The sequence below is a fragment of the Varanus komodoensis genome, unplaced genomic scaffold, assembly GCF_004798865.1.
Source record: "Varanus komodoensis strain SLA01 unplaced genomic scaffold, ASM479886v1 scaffold4, whole genome shotgun sequence".
NCBI classification, from domain to species: Eukaryota; Metazoa; Chordata; class Lepidosauria; order Squamata; family Varanidae; genus Varanus; species Varanus komodoensis.
In genome coordinates this window covers 45,654,082-45,673,462 of record NW_025335941.1, presented here as the reverse complement: position 1 = coordinate 45,673,462, position 19,381 = coordinate 45,654,082, and the positions used below count along the sequence as shown (strand labels likewise).

At 43.5% G+C, this 19,381-nt stretch overlaps 1 protein-coding gene across 14 annotated transcripts in view; it reads left to right on the top strand.

Moving 5' to 3' along the window:
• Positions 1 to 12,945: 12,945 nt before the first annotated feature.
• The window catches only part of PAN3 (poly(A) specific ribonuclease subunit PAN3), a 73,649-nt gene continuing 67,213 nt past the window's right edge, over positions 12,946 to 19,381 (top strand). For 13 of the 14 annotated variants that reach the window (XR_006415916.1, XR_006415915.1, XR_006415913.1 and 10 more), the window contains exon 1: positions 12,946 to 13,392. Coding sequence is in view for 10 of the 14 variants with exons in the window: in XM_044442408.1 (XP_044298343.1) it covers positions 12,948 to 13,392 (445 nt within the window). In the remaining 4 variants the exon portion in view is untranslated. The remainder of the gene's footprint in view (positions 13,393 to 19,381) is intronic. The other variant, XM_044442412.1, reaches the window with a different exon arrangement.

The following is a 19,381-nucleotide window of genomic DNA, read 5'->3' as shown; positions in this document are numbered from 1 at the left end:
ACAACTGTCGACCCTTTGTACTGTAAAACCACTTCTTCAAATCTGAAGAACCAAGAATATATACAAACCTCTGTGAGGAAGGCCTCTTTGAGGCTCTTCCTGAAACCAAAGCGTATATTTTTTTTTAAGAAAAGCTATTCGACTTGAATATCCAAAGCTATTATTAATTTGTGCTACCATTTCATGTTACCTTTAGCAGAAAAAAATCATTCATTTTCCTACATTTGGGCCTGCCACTTCTGTGAGAATTCAACTTCTGACATTTGGTCCCACTCTCTTTAGTCTTTGAAAAGAAACTTTGAACTCTGTCTATTTTAATTCCCAAGAGAGCAAAAAATGTACTTCCTACTCTAGAACTTTACACACTGGTACACCCCTTTCTAGGAGCAAAACTGGGCAATTGCTCTGGCCCATCCCCTAATAGAGGTCCTCCACTAAGAGTCACTGGGTTAATTGGGCTGGACTTTGGGAACACAGATGTGGTGAGACTTCTTGCTACTTCCAAGTTCCTCATAATTCAAGCAAGAGATCAGAGACAATACCCCATTCTTCTCCTGAATAACAGGTGCAGGACACTGGTGGTATATATAGCCATCGATGGTGGTAATATATAGCCAGCAGGATGCAGAATTGCAGGCATTAGACAGAAATCAATTCTAGAATAAACAAAACATTTTAAAGTGTTGGGTCAGGGAGCAGTTCTTGGTGCTCTGTTTTACACAGTCAAGTTTCTTGGACCAAAACTAATTTCTTCAACCAGTAGTGAGAAATGTGCACCTATGCTTGTGAAATGCAGGTCATGTTTACTATTCCATATAACAAATATTTATTAGAACACATTAAGGTTCAATTTGGATGCCAGGAAGTACTTCCTGACAGTTAGGACCCCAAGGGTATGGAATGGGCTTCCATGGGAGTTGGTTGAGGCCCCATCGGTGAGGGTGTTTAAGGATAGGCTGGACATGCACATGGTAGGCATGTTGTGACCGGAACTGGTTGGAACCAGGGGTCAGACTAGATGGCCTGGGAGACCCCTTCTGACTCACTCTGTTTCTATGTTTCTACGATATTCAGGGAAGGTTTTGGTCTGCACTACACCACTGTATGAAGGGCAGCTGGCAGGAATGTTGGTCCACGTTTTCTCCATAGTGGTACAGAGCAAGCTGCCTTTTATGAAGTGAGGCCATTATGTGATCCATCTAACTCAGTAGTGCCTACATGAAGAATTCCCAGATGATTGGGGATCAGTAGCCACTTTTGAAATTTTGAGGACATGTTCAGGACAGTCTCACAAAATGGCTGCCACAGGCCTGCCCTTTCATGAAATGATTCCCATAGGGGACACAAACATTCTTTCCTAGAAGACAAATTGTGGTTGTTATGTGCTGTCAAGTCATCACTGACTTATGGCAACCCCATGAATGAAAGCTCTCTAAAATGTTCTGTCCATGACAGAACCATTCAGTTGTTCTAAGTTCAAGGCTGTGGCTTCCTTTATGGGTTCAACCCATCTCATATTTGGCCTTCCTTTTCTTCTTCTGCCTTTGACTTTCCCTAGCATGATTGGCTTCTCCAGTGAGCCTTGCCTTCTCATGATGTGTTGAAAGTATGACAGCCTCAGTTTTGTCACTTTTGCTTATAGGGAATGCTCTGGCTTGATTTGATCTAGGATCTACTTGTTTGAAAAAACAAGCTAGTGAGCCTAAAAGAAAAGCAATTTTCAAGTGAGACAGAGGTAGGTTCTGAGCTCCGAAACAAGAATAGGGGTTTCGACACAGCCCTCACTTCAGGGCAAACTTAGCAGTCATGAAGAAAGGAAAGAAGTTTTCTTATGGATCATTAACCAGTTTAAGTACAGAAAGCAGAAAGTAAAAAGGAAAAAAAGGCAAATTCTCTTAATGAAAGGATATAAACAGTGGAATTCCTTGGGGATCTTTATTTGGACCAGTGCTTTTCAGCTTACTCAGAAATGATCTGGAATCAAGAATAGGCAATGAAGTGGTTACATTTGCCACCCATCTTATATGGTGGTTAAACAAAAAGAAATTGTGAGTTCTCTTTGAACTGGGAGAATGGGCATCAAAATGCCACATGTGGTTCAATATAAGCAAGTATAAAGCAATGCACATTGAGCAAAGGAATCCAGCTTCCAATATAAGCTTATAAGACCTGGGCAAGAGGTGAATGACCAAGAAAAAGATCTTGGGTTGTGTTGGACAACCCCAAGAAAATCTTGGCCCAATGTGCAATGGCTGTGGAAAAAGCAAACTCCATGTTAGAAATAATTAGGAAATCTTTGATAAAAATGTATTGTAGAAGCACACTTAGAATACGATATACAGTTCTGGATTGCCACATCTAACAAAGGGCATTGTACAGTTTGAAAAAGTGCAAAAGAGAGCAACTAAAATGATCAAGATGCTGGAGCAACTGTCCTGTGGAGAGGTTCCAACATCTGGGATTACTTAATTTAGAAAAAGGGCAAGTAAGGACAGACAGGATACAGATACATTAGATTATGCACGTTCTGGAGGAAGTGTATAGGGTAACATTTTTCTTTCATAATACTAAAATACTTATTAGCTTCATCCCATGAAGTTGACTGGAGGGAGAGTCAGGTCAGATAAAAGGAGTTACTTATTCATTTAGTGCATCATTAAACTATGGAATTCATTGCCACAGCAAGCAGGATTGGCCACCAATTTGAAGGAGTTTAAAGGGGACTGGACAAACCCATGGACGAGAAGATTGTCAATGGCTGCTAGCCCAGATGACTCTGTGCAGCTTCTAGTATCAGAAGCAGCATCCCTGTTTCTAGCAATTGCTGGGGATGATGGGCAGCAAGGTGCTGTGACACTCATCCTTCTTGTGGGTTTCCTGTGAGCAACTGGTTGGCCCTGATACGAACAGGCACCTCAGCTAGCTTGCCCCTAAACCACTTTTTGGAACCCAAATAAAGTTGGTGTTTGAGGGTAGCACTTGGTATGGCAGCATGCCAAACCCTCCCCCCCCAAGTTTAAACCCAAAATAATTTAAAAATCTGAACAATCAGAAGGGGAGATTGCTTGGCACCAATATGCCCACAGACTCACAGTGGCAACACTAGGTCTACTCTGGCAACAAACTATCCTTTTTAGGCATGGTTTTAATGTTCTCTGACCCACTGAGGTGGTGGTTTTAGTATGATGCTGTGCTTTCTAATAAACTACTGTTCACTATTGTTACCATTTTACATATGCTTTTCAGGTAAGGTTTTGGGGGAATCCCCTGTTGGGGCTAAAAAGTCAATAATGTGTATTTACATAAATAAACAAACAGTTGATGTTTCCATTCTTTGAATTATGTCAGTCTCATAATTTTCTTTTATCTAAGTAAAACCACTAGATTCAAATTACACATGCGATTGCATTGCCAGAAGGCAAACTTTAACAGAAACATGAGATGCTAGTTGAGTCACTGTAACGTGTGTTTAGAATCCTTGATTTTTACTCCAGACAATTTGGGGCTTAACTCCAACGACCTGCTGTGTTAAAGCACAGGGACTGAAAGTTGTGTTGTCTTGCAATCCCATGCATGATTAGATAGAGAAAAAGCCTACAACTCCCAGAATGGTTGACTGTGAGACCTCATTGATTTAAACAGGACAAAGAATATTTAAAATGCAGATAACCTAGTTTAAATGGATTATGGAACTGGGCGGGTGGCTTCAATCCCTTATGATTTAGGATGGATTTTCATATGTACTCTGCAGGTTTCTTCTTCCCCCAACTCCCCTCCAAAATGTTTTACCCAGATTACATTTCACATGTATATATGTGATGGGGTCATTTCCAGCAATTTTGCATTGGCGTAGTAATGGAGTTTCTAGAACTCAGTCCATGGGGCTCATTCCCAAATCTGTTTTCCAGAGCCCTGGATTTGTTTTGCAGAGCACTGAATATCCATCAGTGCCAGTTTGAAGGGATTTTCCCCTCCTCTTAACTCACACAGGGAGAAATTTTCAAGGGGGATTCCAGCTGGGCTAGAGAAGGGTTAACTCTTCACTTCCCATACACTGCAATTCATACCAAATCTTCCTCTGTAGGACAATTTTGCTTAGGAAAAACCTTGGTCTGGGGATAATCTGGCCAGGGTGCAAGAAACTGAACATTTTATCTAGAGGAAAAGGTAATTGCTCCGCTCAAATTCATAGTAATCATTTATTTATTATTTCATTTATACACCACCTTTTTCATCTTGTAAGGCGTAAACAGATTTAATGTTTCAGGCTTTACACAAATTTGTGTCCTCTGGGCCTGCTTTCTGAATCTTCTGAGATCCTAGTAATACATCACAGGGCTATGTAATTTCTAGAAATGGTAAATTCACACATACCCTTGCATATATAATTGGAGATAAAGAAATGCCAGGGATTCTGATGTGGGAGAGGAGAATATGCACCCAGCTGAATCTTCATCCAACCATATACTGGAGGGAAGATGTTTGAGTACCATCATTTGTGGTCTGTGTGTGCCCACTGAAGAGGGGAAATATTTCTAAGATAACATAACATAAAGTATTTCTTTAACAGAAACAGTCTTTCCATTAAACATGGCACATAGGTGGAAGTAGCACGCCACTCTGTGGTACGTTTGTGGACCTGTATGCAAAACTAGTTAGGTTCCCAAAAAAGAACAATGCAAGTTCCATTAATAATGTTAGTCGTGAGACAACTACAGTTGTGAGAGCAACAGCTGTGAGAATTTGTAGCCCAGTTAATTTGTGAGTCCTTTCCCCACAATTGCTCTTGACTCATAACAGAGAAACAAACTGGGTGAGATGTCATCAGCTTAAACGAATTAGTGCTTTTTAAAAAGTAAATACCATGTGTTAGGAGGTGGGGGTGGAGATCTGGACTAGGATACTAGTGTCCATTACTGGGGCTTTAATGGTTTTCCCCTTCTGCAGACCCAAGCCATAACGGCACCCCTCGCCTACTTACACTGGAAGAAAAAGAGTCCTTAGGGGTCCCATACCACCCATTAGGGCAGGGGTCCAGTTCACTGTCCCTCAGACTGTTGGGGGGCCGGACTTCACATTAAAAATTAAATTTAAATAATTTTAAAAATTAACATTTAAACATTAATTTAAAATTAAAACATGTTTGATCGCTTGCTCGGAGAAGCGCCTCAGCCTGTCCGCCCCGGGACTCCTTCCCAACCTGGCAGGATTTTTGGACGCAGAGTGAGCAACCCCCGGCATTTCAATCGCCCCCGGGTCGTTCTCTTCCACTTCGCCCACGGCGCGGCTCCGCCTCGCAGGTGACCGGCCCGCGATGCCGCGAGCCCGCCTAAATGCAGGCGGAGAGCAGCGGGCAGGCGGGCGCCACCTCTGCAAGCGGCAGGCAAGTGGCGGGGAGTCCCGGCGGCGCCAGGCCCTCCCTCCTCTGCGTGTCCCCAGCCCGACGGAGCGCCGGTCTTGGAGGGCAGTCACGGGAGCAGGCTGCGCTCCAACCCGCCTCCCTCGCTCGTCGGCTGCCGCGTCTCGCCCCCCGCAAGCCAGCCCTCGCCAGGCCTGGCCCTGCGCTGCTGGTGGGAAGGAAACCGCCCCAGGGCCATCCACGATGAGGCCTGGCTCAGGAAAGGGGAAGCCTCGCTGGGTCAAATCGGGGGAACGGCGTGTGAGAGTCGTGAATGGGGCGCAGAGCGAGGCGGGCCGAGGCGAGAAGGGGCAACCTCTGCCCTAAGGGCCTTCTGTGAGGAGGGGCGGCGGCGGCTTGCTTCCTCGGAGAAGGCCACGCGGCCTGGCCGCCCCCGGGCTCGCATAATTAAAAATAGATTTTAAAAAGGTATTTTCCTTACCTACAGTCCTTTTTTTAGTGTCTTCGTCTTTCGCCCGCCTCTCGTCTGTTTCCCGCGCCGTATTTCGCGCCCCGTATATGTGGAGTGGGGGCGCAAGTGCAGTTGAGCTGTTGGAGTTTGGGCATGCACAGGCGCTGTTTTTCTCGCTCGCTCGGTGTGTGCTCAGTTTTAAAGAACGCCTGCCTGGCTCATAGCTTTTGGATTCGCTGGAAGATTGTTTTCTCCGAGCGAGTCCAAAACCTCTGAGGCGGGAGGGATAAATGGGCATGGCGGGCCGGATTCGGCCTGCAGGCCGTAGTTTGAGGACCCATGTATTAGGGCCTTGAACTGGATTTTCCCATACCATGCCCCCATGCCTTTCTTTTAGAAAGTCAATTGCATGCAGTGCCTTGCCCAGTTTGGTCTTAGTTAATTGAAGGGATTAACTAATTCTGAAGGGCCAGCAGGGACCTCAGAAGAAAGCTATCCTATCTCAACTGTTCACTCCCTGCCAAATGGAGTGAGGAGTATCGCTGGCTACTATGTAGGGGACTTTCTGGGGGCGGGATCCCAACTTTGGAATATTCTCCCCAGTAAGGCTTACCTGGCATTCAATGCCAGGGGAAGAGCTTTTTATTCACCCAGACCTTTTAAGTCACGTGTGATCTTGAAACCTGGGCTCTCAGTCTCTGATTCAGATTTATTGTAAATCTGTGCCATCAATGAGTTTTCTCACTTTTGATGCTTGGAGGAAACATTTATTATATTGATATTCATTTCATATGTATATGTACATTTATTATATTTATATCCTGCCTTCCCCAACTCCACCTTTTTTTCCTTTTCAGGGCAGCTTACACAATCCACTTCTCAATCATATCCTCACTACAGTCCTGTGAGGTTGGTAAAGCTGAGAGTCAGTGACTGGCCCCAAGTCTCTCAGTGAGTTTTGTGGTTGAACCTGGACCCAGCACCCCTAGATCCCAGCACAACTCATGCATGTTGTTTTTTCCTGAAATTCTATTTTAATAGTGTATTTTATTTATTTGTGCATGAACTGCCAGGCAAATGTACATTATTAAGTTTCCCATGCAAACGTAATGAGTTAAGTAATGGGTTCCTTGAAGTGGATGACAGCAGATGTCTGTCGATACCCTCGTAAATACCAGTAACACTCGGGCATGGTGCAAGCCCATTGCACAGAGCCTCTGCATCTGCAAAAAGGCTCTTTCTACCTGTGCCTGTGGCCTTTCATCTGCTCCCACTGCTGGATCTTCTATAACAGAGTGGCACAACAACACACAGTGGGAGGCTGCAACATCAGAGGCTGCTGCTTAGGACCCCTTTCAATACATGCATATCTGCTCCAGTGCAGCACTGGACTTTTTGTGCTTGTCCTCTGAGCCTTTCAAACATATATCTAAGCTGCATTCATATAACGCAACACAACAAGGAACCCTGCGTGGTTAGCATGATTTGTTATGCTCTCCCCAACAGACAATTAACTGGTTTCTATCTTATCATGGTTTCCATCCTTGTCACTCACTCAACCCTACTCAGTGTACTATTGGCACATATCCCATCAGCCGTTGTGCCTGAAATTCAGTCCAAAAGTGCTTTGCTCTCTGCTCATGTCACCTGCCTCAACCTTGTTGGTCCACATACTGAGTCTGGATAGCCGATACAACTCCTGAACTTGCTAATCTTTCCAGGGCACTCGGTAGTAGTTGCATACCACAGGTTCAGATAACACAACAAGCCATGGTGGTATGGAGAAACCATAGAAAAAAAATTCTTACCATGGTTTCTAAAGAGCAAAGTTACCATCAGGCAACACAACAGACCAACAATGGTAAAAAAAAAACCCCACCATGGTCTGTTTTGTCTGAACCCAGCCACAAAAACATGCTTCCAAAAGAGGGTGCGTCAAGGTCCAGGGCCGCACTTGCTCTATGATAGCTCTTCCCCCAAGGTTTTTAGCTGGCACGCATCAGGAGGCTGAGAGCTCCAGCAAGGCCTGGGACCAATCCTGTGAATACTGAGGCAGGCTTCTCATTATGGCCAGCAGAGGGCACCCCTCAGCAGCCCAGGTCCTGACAGCTTGGTGGTTTTTCTCTTGCTGGAGAAAGCTGGTCAGATAGTTTTGGGGCTGTCCTAGCTTTGGATTTCCTATATTGTGGAAAGGAATGGCCTAGAACTAGGGTCACCGGTTATAACCACAGGCACTTCTTGGGGCCTCTTGACTTATTTCTTAATATTAAAAAAGTTCTTATGCTGCAAAAGGAAATGCAGCAGTTTTATTTTGCCTTATTTTTATCTTTTCCAGTTTTTTAAAAAATATACATATATTGGCATGTATTCATAGCAATTTATTTAGCATATGGCATACATGGCCGGGGAATCTACAATGTTTTTTACACACAGTAGCTGTTCTGGCAGCTGACAGTTGCTTGTCTTTTCTTGCACTGGTGCACCACAGGGGGAGATCCACTTGCTTAACACCAGTTGGCTGGCAACACTTTTGAGGAAGTCGACTCCTCCGGGGCTTTCCTCCGCCAATCCTTCGCCAAACCCATCCAGACAGATCCAGCGCCGGTCCTTGCTTCCACACGAATGTAGCCAGCATTTTTACCACCTGGGAATGGTGGTCCCTATTATTTACTCACGGTATGCTTTCAAACTGCTAAGTGAACAGGAGATAGGGACAAGCACCAGGGGCTCACTCCATCTTGAGGGCCAGGCTCGAACCACCAGAGTGCCGACCATTTCTGGCTGAGAAATCCATTATCATTAAACTGCAGTGCCACCGTGCCCCCTATTCATAGCAATGCAAATATATGAAAATGCAGCCTTCTGGCAATTATACATAAGCTTCAACAAAAGCAGATCAGATGTTCAAATAATACCCATTGGAAGGTAGCATCTATACATTACCCATTCAGATGTTGCCTGTGTTCACATGTAATACAAGACCATGCATTGTGGTTACTGTGCAGCATGGTTTCTTACCTGGCTCTTGGGTTCAGACAATTGTCTGGTTTCCATGCTTGCATGGTTTCCACCCTCTATCATTCCTTCTAATTGCAGCTGGTTTCCCATCAGCCTCCACAGCTGAAATTCAATCCCAGGGTGCACTGCTCCTGCCTACATTGCCTATCTCTCACTCAATGGTCCACATACTCCTCTGGGCATGTCCTCAGCATAGTGCTCCTGTCCCCGTTCCCACCACTGCTGCTGTTGCTCTGAAACAAAATAGCAGTCCTGTTTTGCTATGCTCCATGGCAACTTTGAAGAAACTATTTACACAGTGGCCAAGCTGCCCACAGGAAACCTGCAAACAGGACATGAAAACAACAGTGCCTTCCTGTCCAAAGTTCCCAGCAGTTGGTGTACAAAGGCATACTGCCCAAAGTGCCTGAGGTAGTATATAGCCATCTGGACAAGTAGCTATTGATAGCTTTCTCCACTATGAATGTATCTAATCCTCCTTTAAAGCCCTCCAAATTGGTGGCCATCACTACATCTCACAGAATTGAATTCCATAGTTTAACTAGTAGCTGTGTTCAGAAGTCTGTTCTGAATCTCCCACCAATCAGCTTCATGGGATGACCCTGAATTCTAGTATTACAAGGGAGAGAATTATCTCCCATTCTACTTTCTCCAAAACATGTACACCTCTATTATGTCTCCACTCATTTGTTTGTCTTCTCTTAAGCTAAATAATTTTAGCTATTGTGACCTTTTCTCACAGGAGAATTACTCTAGCCCCTTAATCATTTTAGTTGCTCTTTTCTTTCCTTCTTTCTACAATATCCTTGTTTAGTTGTGGTGTCAAGAGCTACACAGAATATTTTAAGTGTGGTTATACTATAAATTTATGTAAGTCTGCAGTATGATACTGGCAATTTCATTTTCAACTCATTTCCTAATTATGCTCAATGCAGAGTTTGCGTTTTTCATAGCAGCTGCACACCATGTCCACATTTTCATCAAGCTGCTCCTATCCCCCCCCCCGCTCCCCCCATGTCATTCCTGGTCAGTCACTTGTAGCTCAGATCCCATCAGCTTATATTTGAAGTTCTCATTTTTTGCCAAACCATACATTACTTTACACTTGCTTAGACTGAACTTTTGTTGTTGTTAGTTTTGAAGTCATTTCTGATGCATTGCAACTCCATGGACAACATTTCTCCAGGCCTTCCTGTCCTCCACCATCCCCCAGTGTCCATTTAAGCTCACACTGACTGCTTCAGTGACTCCATCTATCCAGCTCATTCTCTGCCGTCCCCTTCCTCTTTTGCCATCTATTGTTCCCAGCATTAGGCTCTTCTCCAGGGAGTCCTTCTTTCTCATTAGGTGGCCAAAGTATTTGAGTTTCATCTTCAGTATCTGGCCTTCTGAAGAGCAGTCAGACTTGATCTCCTCTAAGACTGACTGGTTTGATCGCCTTGCGGTCCAAGGAACTCGTAGGAGTCTTCTCCAGCACCACAATTCAAAGCCCTCAGTTCTTCAGCACTCAGCCTTCCTTATGGTCCAGCTTTCACAGCTGTACATTGCAACTGGGAAAACCATAGCCTTGACTATACGCACTTTTGTTGGCAGGGTGATGTCTCTGCTTTTTAGTATGCTGTCTAGATTTGCCATAGCTTTCCTCCCAAGGAGCAAGTGTCTTTTAATTTCTTGGCTGCAGTCCCCATCTGCGGTGATCTTGGAGCCCAGGAAAATAAAATCTGTCACTACCTCCATTTCTTCCCCATGTATCTGCCAGGAAGTGATAGGACCGAATGCCATGATCTTAGTTTTTTTACTGTTGAGTTTCAAGACAACTTTTGCACTCTCCTCTTTCACCCGCATCAAAAGGCTCTTTAGTACCTCTTCACTTTCTGCCATTAGTGTGGTATCATCTGCATATCTAAACTACAGTTGCCCATTCTCAGTCTGAAAAGTTCCTTTTGCAGCTCCTCACAAATCCTTTTCATTTTAACTAGTAGTTTGGTGACATGAGCAACTGCTTACTTCACTGCTTACCCCTGCAGTCACAAAATTGCACATGCTCATTTTATATAAACTTGTATGCTCTTTTTTGCTGTTTTTAGTGAGTGTATCCTCTTTTGGGCAGTATGGAAATAACTATACTATTCTTGCTGCATGCAGCAGAAAATCCGCGCAGGACCAAAGAAGACTTAAGTTGGCTAAGACCTCCATGTACCCTATTTTACAAGACAGTCCATTATTTGAAGGGGTGTCAGCCCTCAACTGAAAGCATTTTCTATTTAAAGTACTATCCAGAGATAACTAGTATAATAAGGCAGAGCTGCAGGTGCCTTAGCCGCTGCTTTCAAGTTAGCACCAGGAGAGCAGGCAGTCAGGTCACCTAATCACTCTTCTTCTCTATGGTGAGGTGTATCTCTATCATCATCCAATACAGTGCATCGACAAACCTGCTAGAGGGGCACATTACAGTGCAGGATTTACACAGGAGTAGAACTATAACATATTGCTGCATTGTTACATGCAAAACATCTTCAATTTTGAAGACTTGTTGATAACTTACTGTTTCCTTTCTGGGAACAAAACAAAACCCCGGGGAAAAAATATTGCGTTGACTCTGGGGTATATTTATGACCAAAACGTATGTAATATAAAATGTTCCCATGGATTCTTCCACAGAAACTAGCCCAGGAAAGAAGCTTTAAGTGCTCTGAGTGTCATTAGGTTGAAACAAACCATTGGGTATCCTGGGGTTACATTTGTTTTGAGGTAGTACTACATTTGAGGTAGTAAAATATCCCATACCAAAAGTTCTTATTAAAAATTTTACTTTCACAGTTTAATTTTTTTACATTTTGTGTTTATTAAAAACATTTATATATTGTCTGGTATTTCAATGACATCTCAAGACTGTTTACAAAAATAGTAACACAAAAACGCTTCAATACAAAAGCAGTATACAATATATTAAATATATACCATATCGTTTATAGTATTTGCATGTGTTTATATTATGTATTTTTATAATATATATTACATAGAAGTTTATAACACACTTCTGCCAATAGCACAGAGATTTTATTTATAGATTTCCACCTTCCCAGAATAAATTAAAATAGCTTGTAGTTATAATTATAGCTTGTATAATTAAAATAGTTATAGCCACCTTTGTTTCTCTCTATATAAATATCTGCATTTAAAATAATAGTTTTTTTCCCTAAATGTGCATCTCTGTACATAATATAGCACGTGCAAATTTTCTGCAAATTAGTCTTTTACAGAATGCTTAAATGGTGACTCTAAACCTGGAATGCAGTAGGGTAGAATACCATAAAAGAAAAACTGCAATTTTCTACCTGTTTACCTGTAAGCAAGTCCCACTGTATACCAGCAGGTTTACATCTGAGTAAAGGCACAGGATTACATTGCCAAAAGTGCTGATCTGGCAGTAAGCCCCACGAGAATTCCCTGGGACTCACATCCAAACGAGCAGTCACAGCGTTGTGCCATAAATGATGGCAACATACTCTTTCATGACTTCAGCTCCGGTTCTGCAGAGGCAACAAGGGCTTTGCTCCCTTGCCACACACAAGATATGGTGCGTGCGTTGCAAAAGCAGGCCACAAAGGCCCTATTAGCCGAGACGCGCAGAGGAAAATGACTTCCGTCCGCTGCGCTACGCCTCCCTTCCTCCCTCCCTAACAGGGCTGGGCCGGGCCCTTGCAAGCGCCTGCTGCTGCTCCAGGCCCGGATTACCCAGCGGGCCTCTCTGTGGCGCAAGCGCGCTGAAGAGGCTGCTCAGGAAGAGGAAAATGGAATAAACAACCCCGCCGCCGCGCCGCCGCCGCCGCCGGGACCATGGACTAGCTTGGCCAAAGGCCCAGCGTGCCCCGCTTCGCCTGGCGTTCCTCGGCGGCCTCCTTGGGCCCCCTTGGGAGAAGCACCCGGGCCGTCCCTTCCCTCTTCCCGCCCCCCTTTCCTTCCCCGTTGCCGGGACTCGGGCTGTGTGACAGCGGCGGCCGTGGTACGGCTGCCGCTCCTCCCGCGCTCTGCCTGCCTCCCCATGGTGCTGCGGCCGACAGTGGCGGTGCCTCCTCCTCCTCCTCCTCAGGTGGCCTTGCTGCTGTAGCGGCCGCCATGAACAGCGGCGGGCTCCCCTGTTCCCCGCCGGTGGCTGCTGCCGCGGCGGTGGGGCCGCCCCCGGGGCCGGGGGTTCCGACGGCGGCGGCGCCCGGCGGGCTGAAGCTCAAGTTCTGCCGCTATTACGCCAAGGACAAGACGTGCTTCTACGGCGAGGAGTGCCAGTTCCTGCACGAGGAGCCCGGCGGAGCCTCTGCCGCCTGTCCCGGGCCTCCGCCGCCGGTCGCCCTCGGAGGGCTTCCGCTTGGGCTCGCTCCTGGTTCCGCTGCTCCTGCCGTCGCTGCCTCGCCCGGACACGGCGGTGGCTACCCGGGGCATGGGGCAGCGGCGCCGGTGGCGGGGCCTAAGAAGCCCCCCGAGTTGGTGGGAGGAGGCGGAGGGGCAGGCGGCGGACACGGAGCAGCCGGCGGCGGAGGGGGGCTGGACGGACCCCGGCTGGCCAGTGAGTGTGGGTCGGCAGCTTCTCCTGCGTTGTGCGGGGAGCAAGGGAGGGCGGTAGAAAAAGGGCTCCGGACGGTTCTGGCCCGGGCCTTGGGTTCCATGGCCTTCTTCCAGCGGAGGCAGGCATGTCAGGAGCCTCCTGAGGTGGTTGCATGCTCCAGTAAAGGGTGGGCTATGGGTGGCTAGACAAGGAGAGGCGTTGCAGCCTACGCTGTTGGAGGTAAAACAGCTCGGGAGGCTGTGGATATTGCCCCTGCCTTCTCCCGCACAGTCTGGGAATTCTGGTGGGCTGTGGATGTGGTCGGGTGAAGCTGCTTTGGAAAAAAGTGGTAAAAGGGGTGTGGTAATGCCTTTTGTATATCTTTATCTCTCCCCGTATAAATAAATGCACACACATATGAAGGCTGGGACTCAGGGCAGAGAGGTGTCAGGGGACTCTAAACCAATCACCAAATGGGGATAACCTGTTAAACAGTGGTGGGAGGCAAAAATCATGGTGGCCCAGGATTTCTGAGCAGGTTTGTAGGCTATTCCAGAACCCATCTGTCATGTATACACAAAGATGTTTTGCTACCTGTTTGCTTTGGATTCACCAAGTGTGCCAATGTTTGTAATCCTAAAATGAAATTCTGCTGTTCTATGACTGGACCAAAATGGAGCCAAATTCAGTTTGGGAAACCAAGATGTGAGAACTTGACCTGGCTTTTCCTCCCACTCCCACTAGAAAAGTATCTCGCTCCTCCTGAGTGATTCAGAAGTAATGAAATAATACCTTGGGTTATTGGATGGTTATTTGACAGCACTATTTTTTTAAGGACTCAACAAAGCTTGTTACAGTTCTTTCAAAGTTCGGTTTAACAACTTGTCCTGCCCTTTCTGTAAGTTTTTCTGCTCACTTCATGGCAACTTCCAATTAAGTTTGCTTAACCAGACATTTTAACCTGAAATTTTGTAACAATTGGAAAAAAATGGGCAATAATTTACAACTACAATGTTTAGCTATTGCTGTAACCAGACTTCCAGAATGATAAACCAAGAAACAGCTTTTAGCACTTATTTTCCTGTTTGTATTGCACACAAAAAGGAAAAGAGTATAAATAAATTCCCCCTTCTTTCAAGGTACAACAGTTTTAAGGAAAGGAGTTGTAAAAAGAATTGTAAGTCACTAGCAGTGTAACTGTCATTTAAACTGGGTAGTTTTGTTTTGTAAGAAAACTAAACTCACAATTGCTGGAATGCTTGTAGTTAAAAAAGCCACCTCTTTGGACAGCTTCACATGGATACCTTTCTAACTGCAAGGTTACAGCATGCAGGCATGTTGTAGTGGAAGCCCACCTTGAATTCAGTAATGTGAATGATTCAGTATGTGATATTGAGCTCTTATGTGGCGATGTAGTAGTTTAGAGACTGAGCTATGGATTGTGAAGTCCTTGAATCAAGTATTGCATCTGCCATGAACTCACTAGTAGATAAACAACTCTCTTTTGCTTTAGTTCCTTTATCAGTATTATGGAAAATGATTATATTAGCTTAGCAGGATTGTTGCAAGGATGCATTTTCATTTTGAATGACTGAAAACATGCAAATACCAAGTTGTTACTTTTGAGCTTGTTGGTAATATGGTAGGGCAGTTAAACTAATGTTGAGCTTTTTATAAGGTGGAAAACATATTGATTGTTACTTGAGGTGATAATGAAATTCACTATGTTGTGGAAGTTGTAGCAATGTGGATTGCACTATCCATGTATTCCATTTTACAGTTCTGTCATGTGTTGAATTTAGTTGTGTTCTGGCAATAATGCCAAGTTTCATCATCTATCATAATCAGATATCTTCATAGAAACACCCTGTAAACTGGTTAGCAAAGTGAAGATCATCCTAACTAGATATATATCATAATATGTGAGAAATGTTGCAGCTATGCTGTATTTATTTATTTATTAGATGTGTCTCCCACTTTTCTCCCACAATGAATGTAAGTGGCTTACATTATTCTCTTCCTGTTGCTCTCAAGCTTATCCATACAACAACTGTGTGAGGTACGTTGGGCTGAAAGTTTGTGACTGGCCCAGAGTCACCCAGTTGGCTCCATGACCAAGCAGGGCTAGAACCCAGATCACCGGACTTCCAGTTTCGTGCTCTTAACCACTGCACCACACTGGCTCTCACTTGCTATATCTATATCAAGAGTCAGTATAGTATGGTGGTTTGGATAGGAGATCTGGATTCTAGAGTCCCAGCTTGGCCGTGAAACTCACTGGGTGACTTTGGGCCAGAGATGGACACTCAGCCTAACCTGCCTCACAGGGTTGTTGTGAGGATAACATAGGAGGAAGAGGAAGATTAAGTAAGCTGCCTTGGGTTTCTTGCAGGGAAAAATAAAGGATATAAATACAATAATTTTGTTAGTTATCTTTCTGAGCCTAAATTACCAGACAACCCATAAGTTATGTATCTTTTTATTATTTTTGTTCCAAAATATAGTAACAATATTTGGGTGTCGTACTAGTACACCTGAGGCTAGAAATTTGTGTGATTGCAACTTTCTGCCATTCAGTAGAAACTTTGATGACAGGAATTGGTTGTACTGTTATAATCAAACCCCTGATTAATTGAGGATAAGTTATTGCTTTCTATAGATTATAGCTCCCACAATATGCATACTACATATTTTGAGATGGAATAATAAAGTTGGTGAAACCAATAACTGTCTTTAACTTCTACAGAATTTATAGCAATACTAGTTGGCTGTTTTGTGCAGTCCTTTCAGACGCATGTGTTGTCTTATTCCTCAAAAGTGGAATCTGTTCATGACAGTAGCTGTATTGCTATCCTCTCCATCAATATACACTTTTTGTAGGCAAAGCAGCTGTGAGCAGTTGATGCCCTCACCTGGATATTTACTTTCAGCAGATGAAACCCCTACCATCTTTAATATGTGCTGATGAGGTCTGGAAAAGAAAAAAGAAAGCAATGGTTGACCTTCCAAGTTGAATTGAGAAGGACTTTATATTGAACAGTGAAGGAAAGTCTTTATATCCATGCACAGCATCTTCCTAGGATCTGGAATGAAATTATTACAATTAATTCAAAATGTTCATGTTGATATTAGAGTCAGTGAAGTTATTTGGCCTAACAGAGGAATGACTTCACAAGATTCATTTGTGTATTCTCAGTATAAAATACTTGTTAAAATAGGTGCCAACAGAGATATTATCTGGGTTTTTGATAATGTGACACCTAAAAACAGTTGTTCTTCATTAAACACATTTGCTTGTATGATACAGTTGAAGGATAGCTGTTACATTTATATCATTTAAAAAACAGAATTGCTAATTTTAAAATGAGAGTTCTTCTCCTTAGTGACTGTTTAACTAAGCTTACTTGAGACCTCAGCTTCTTTAATGTGTTTGAAATCATTGGAAAATGCAATATTTGGTACCTGACAACTTGAGTACATGGATGGTGATTGTAAATTAGTGCTGATTTTTTTTTTTTTTTTTTTTTGCAGAGAAAGAACAGGGAAGTAGGGTAAGTTCAGCAAGGAGAGCAAGTTAAACACATTTTTAAAATCTTCACATTTGGGTTGCTTTAAGGAAACAATCAGATTCTGGCACAGTTTGAATTCATACAGCAGAGGTGGACAACTTGTGACCTTGCAGATGTTGTAGTCTACAGCTCCCATCAGCCCTAGCCAACATAGCCATTGGTAAGGATTAATGGAAGCTGTAGGCCAACACATCTGCAGGGCCACGGATTCCCTTCCTCTGCCATAAGGTGCATGTTTATGGCTGCAATCCTAGGCACACTTAACTGGGAGTAAGACCCATTTGGATTACATCAGAGTAAATATGCATAAGATTGCATGCCAACAGTGTGCTTGAAAGCATGGTAGAAATAGAAAAGACAGCTTCTGGTGGTATAGAAATTAAATAAACAAATAATAAACATGTATATGATACTGCCCTTAAGAGATGAAGGGAGCATTCCATAGCTTCAGGATCTGAAGGATAATTAGATGTATGTTGTTTAACATAAATACGGGTAAACAGGCATACAGTATGAAAATGAAGGACATAAGTAATTGTTGAAATTACATGGAAGGAAAGGTTCTGACATTATCTTGGGGCAGGGGGATACTTTGGATTCCCAGTTCTAAAGCTAGAGACTAAAGTTTCTAGCTTCAGTGTTGGGAGTTGGAGCTTGAATCCCCCTTTTCCTCTCAGTGTGGGAGAACCACTGGTTGCTCTTTGAGGTCAGAAAGCAGTCATGGAGAAGGGGTAGAGTAAGGAGGAAGCTGGAGAGGCCAGGATGCAAGTTATCCTGAAACTGCTCCAGTCTTCCTTCCTTTTCCACTGAAGTGTCCCAGCTAGAAGGGTGCAAAAGGCCTATTTCTCCGCTCTTTAGAATGGGAGGACAGGGTGATGGATTGCCTCTGTTGGTCTCTCCGCTCTGCATGGGAGGTCTGTAAGCCTCAGAGTTCAGTGGCTTATGAGCATCCTGATAGGATTGTGGCTTAAATAATGATTAATTTATATAATGGTTGGTGATGCTATCTTCTGTAGAAGGAAGGAGCCACTGAATTTTCAGAATGATGGGCTCATATTCTTAATGTATATGGGAATATGTATTCATAAGAAAACAGTGTTTGAATATGTAGAAAAAGAAAAGCTGTTTGATTGTGTAGAGGAAAGGTGAATGAGATGCAGCTGATTGAAGTAAAACTGTTAGGCAGACTATGGTATTTTTGACAGTATTAACCAGTGGAGTATATGAGAATGTTATCTATGGAAAGATGATGGTAAAGGTTCAGAGAGGCTAGTTAAAACTCTGTATTTGAGTAAGAAATGTAGTTAAAAAGGCAATAGGAGACTAGCAAAATTTCATAATACAGGTTATAGTATAAAAATGCAATTCTGTGGGTGTTTAGTGAGCAGGGGTGGGGGAGCCCTACAACTCCTAGCATGCCCCAAACCAGCTAGCTTACACTTGTGGGAACTGTATGACTTCTTTTGGTCCTAAACATGACACCCAGAATTGGCCAGGGGGAGGGTAAAATAGGGGAAATAGGCAGATAGCAAGGTGATATTAATCACAGTGAAAAAATTAGAAGGAACACCTGTTAAAATGTTATGACTTTAAATAGATAAAATATTGAAAGAAATAGAGTAATAAATCTTACTGCATGGATGAATATTTGGGTCAGTCTGGCATATGTGTTTCTGCTACCATATGTAATGACTTAAAAGAATATAAATGATGTGGCAGTTGAAGTCAGTTGACTTCCAGCATCTTGTGCATTTTTCATTTCACAGAATTAGGAAATGCATGTTGATCTACTTGTTTTTGTACTTCTGACAGTTTTCACCTTAGAAATATGGGTACCTAGTTGCTCAAATAACTTTTCTTTTTTAAATGAGTTGAATGGAAACATATAGATATGGGGCATGAATGCCGCTAGTGTGTGGTGCAGTGCTACCTAAAAATTGCCACACCATAGCATGTGGAGATGCTTGGACTGCACACTAAGGCTTGTTGTGGTTCATCTGACCCACAATGAGCTGTGTCACCCACAGGCAACTTGTTACATATCCAGGCTTGCTTGGGGATTGTCATGTTGTATGAACCTGTCAGGTATGGGTTCTACGAGAGTTGTTTACCAAACTGTGCAGAATTCTAGACAAAGTAATAATAATTGGTATTTGGAAAGTCTGCAGTCTACTGCACGCATACCTGTAACTAAGTCTCATTGAATATAGGGGAACATATTTCTGAGTAAACATGCATAGCATTGCACTTTTAGAGCACTTTACACCATTAAAAGAATAGTTGCTCCCATAATTAGACAGGATATAAATTTATTATTCTTGTTACATTAAGTATATATGCTGGGAAATAAATCTAAGGTAAATGTACCAGGGACTGCAATCATAAATACTAATGCTCTGATACATGTGTATTATTTATTTGATTTATATCCCACTTTTTCC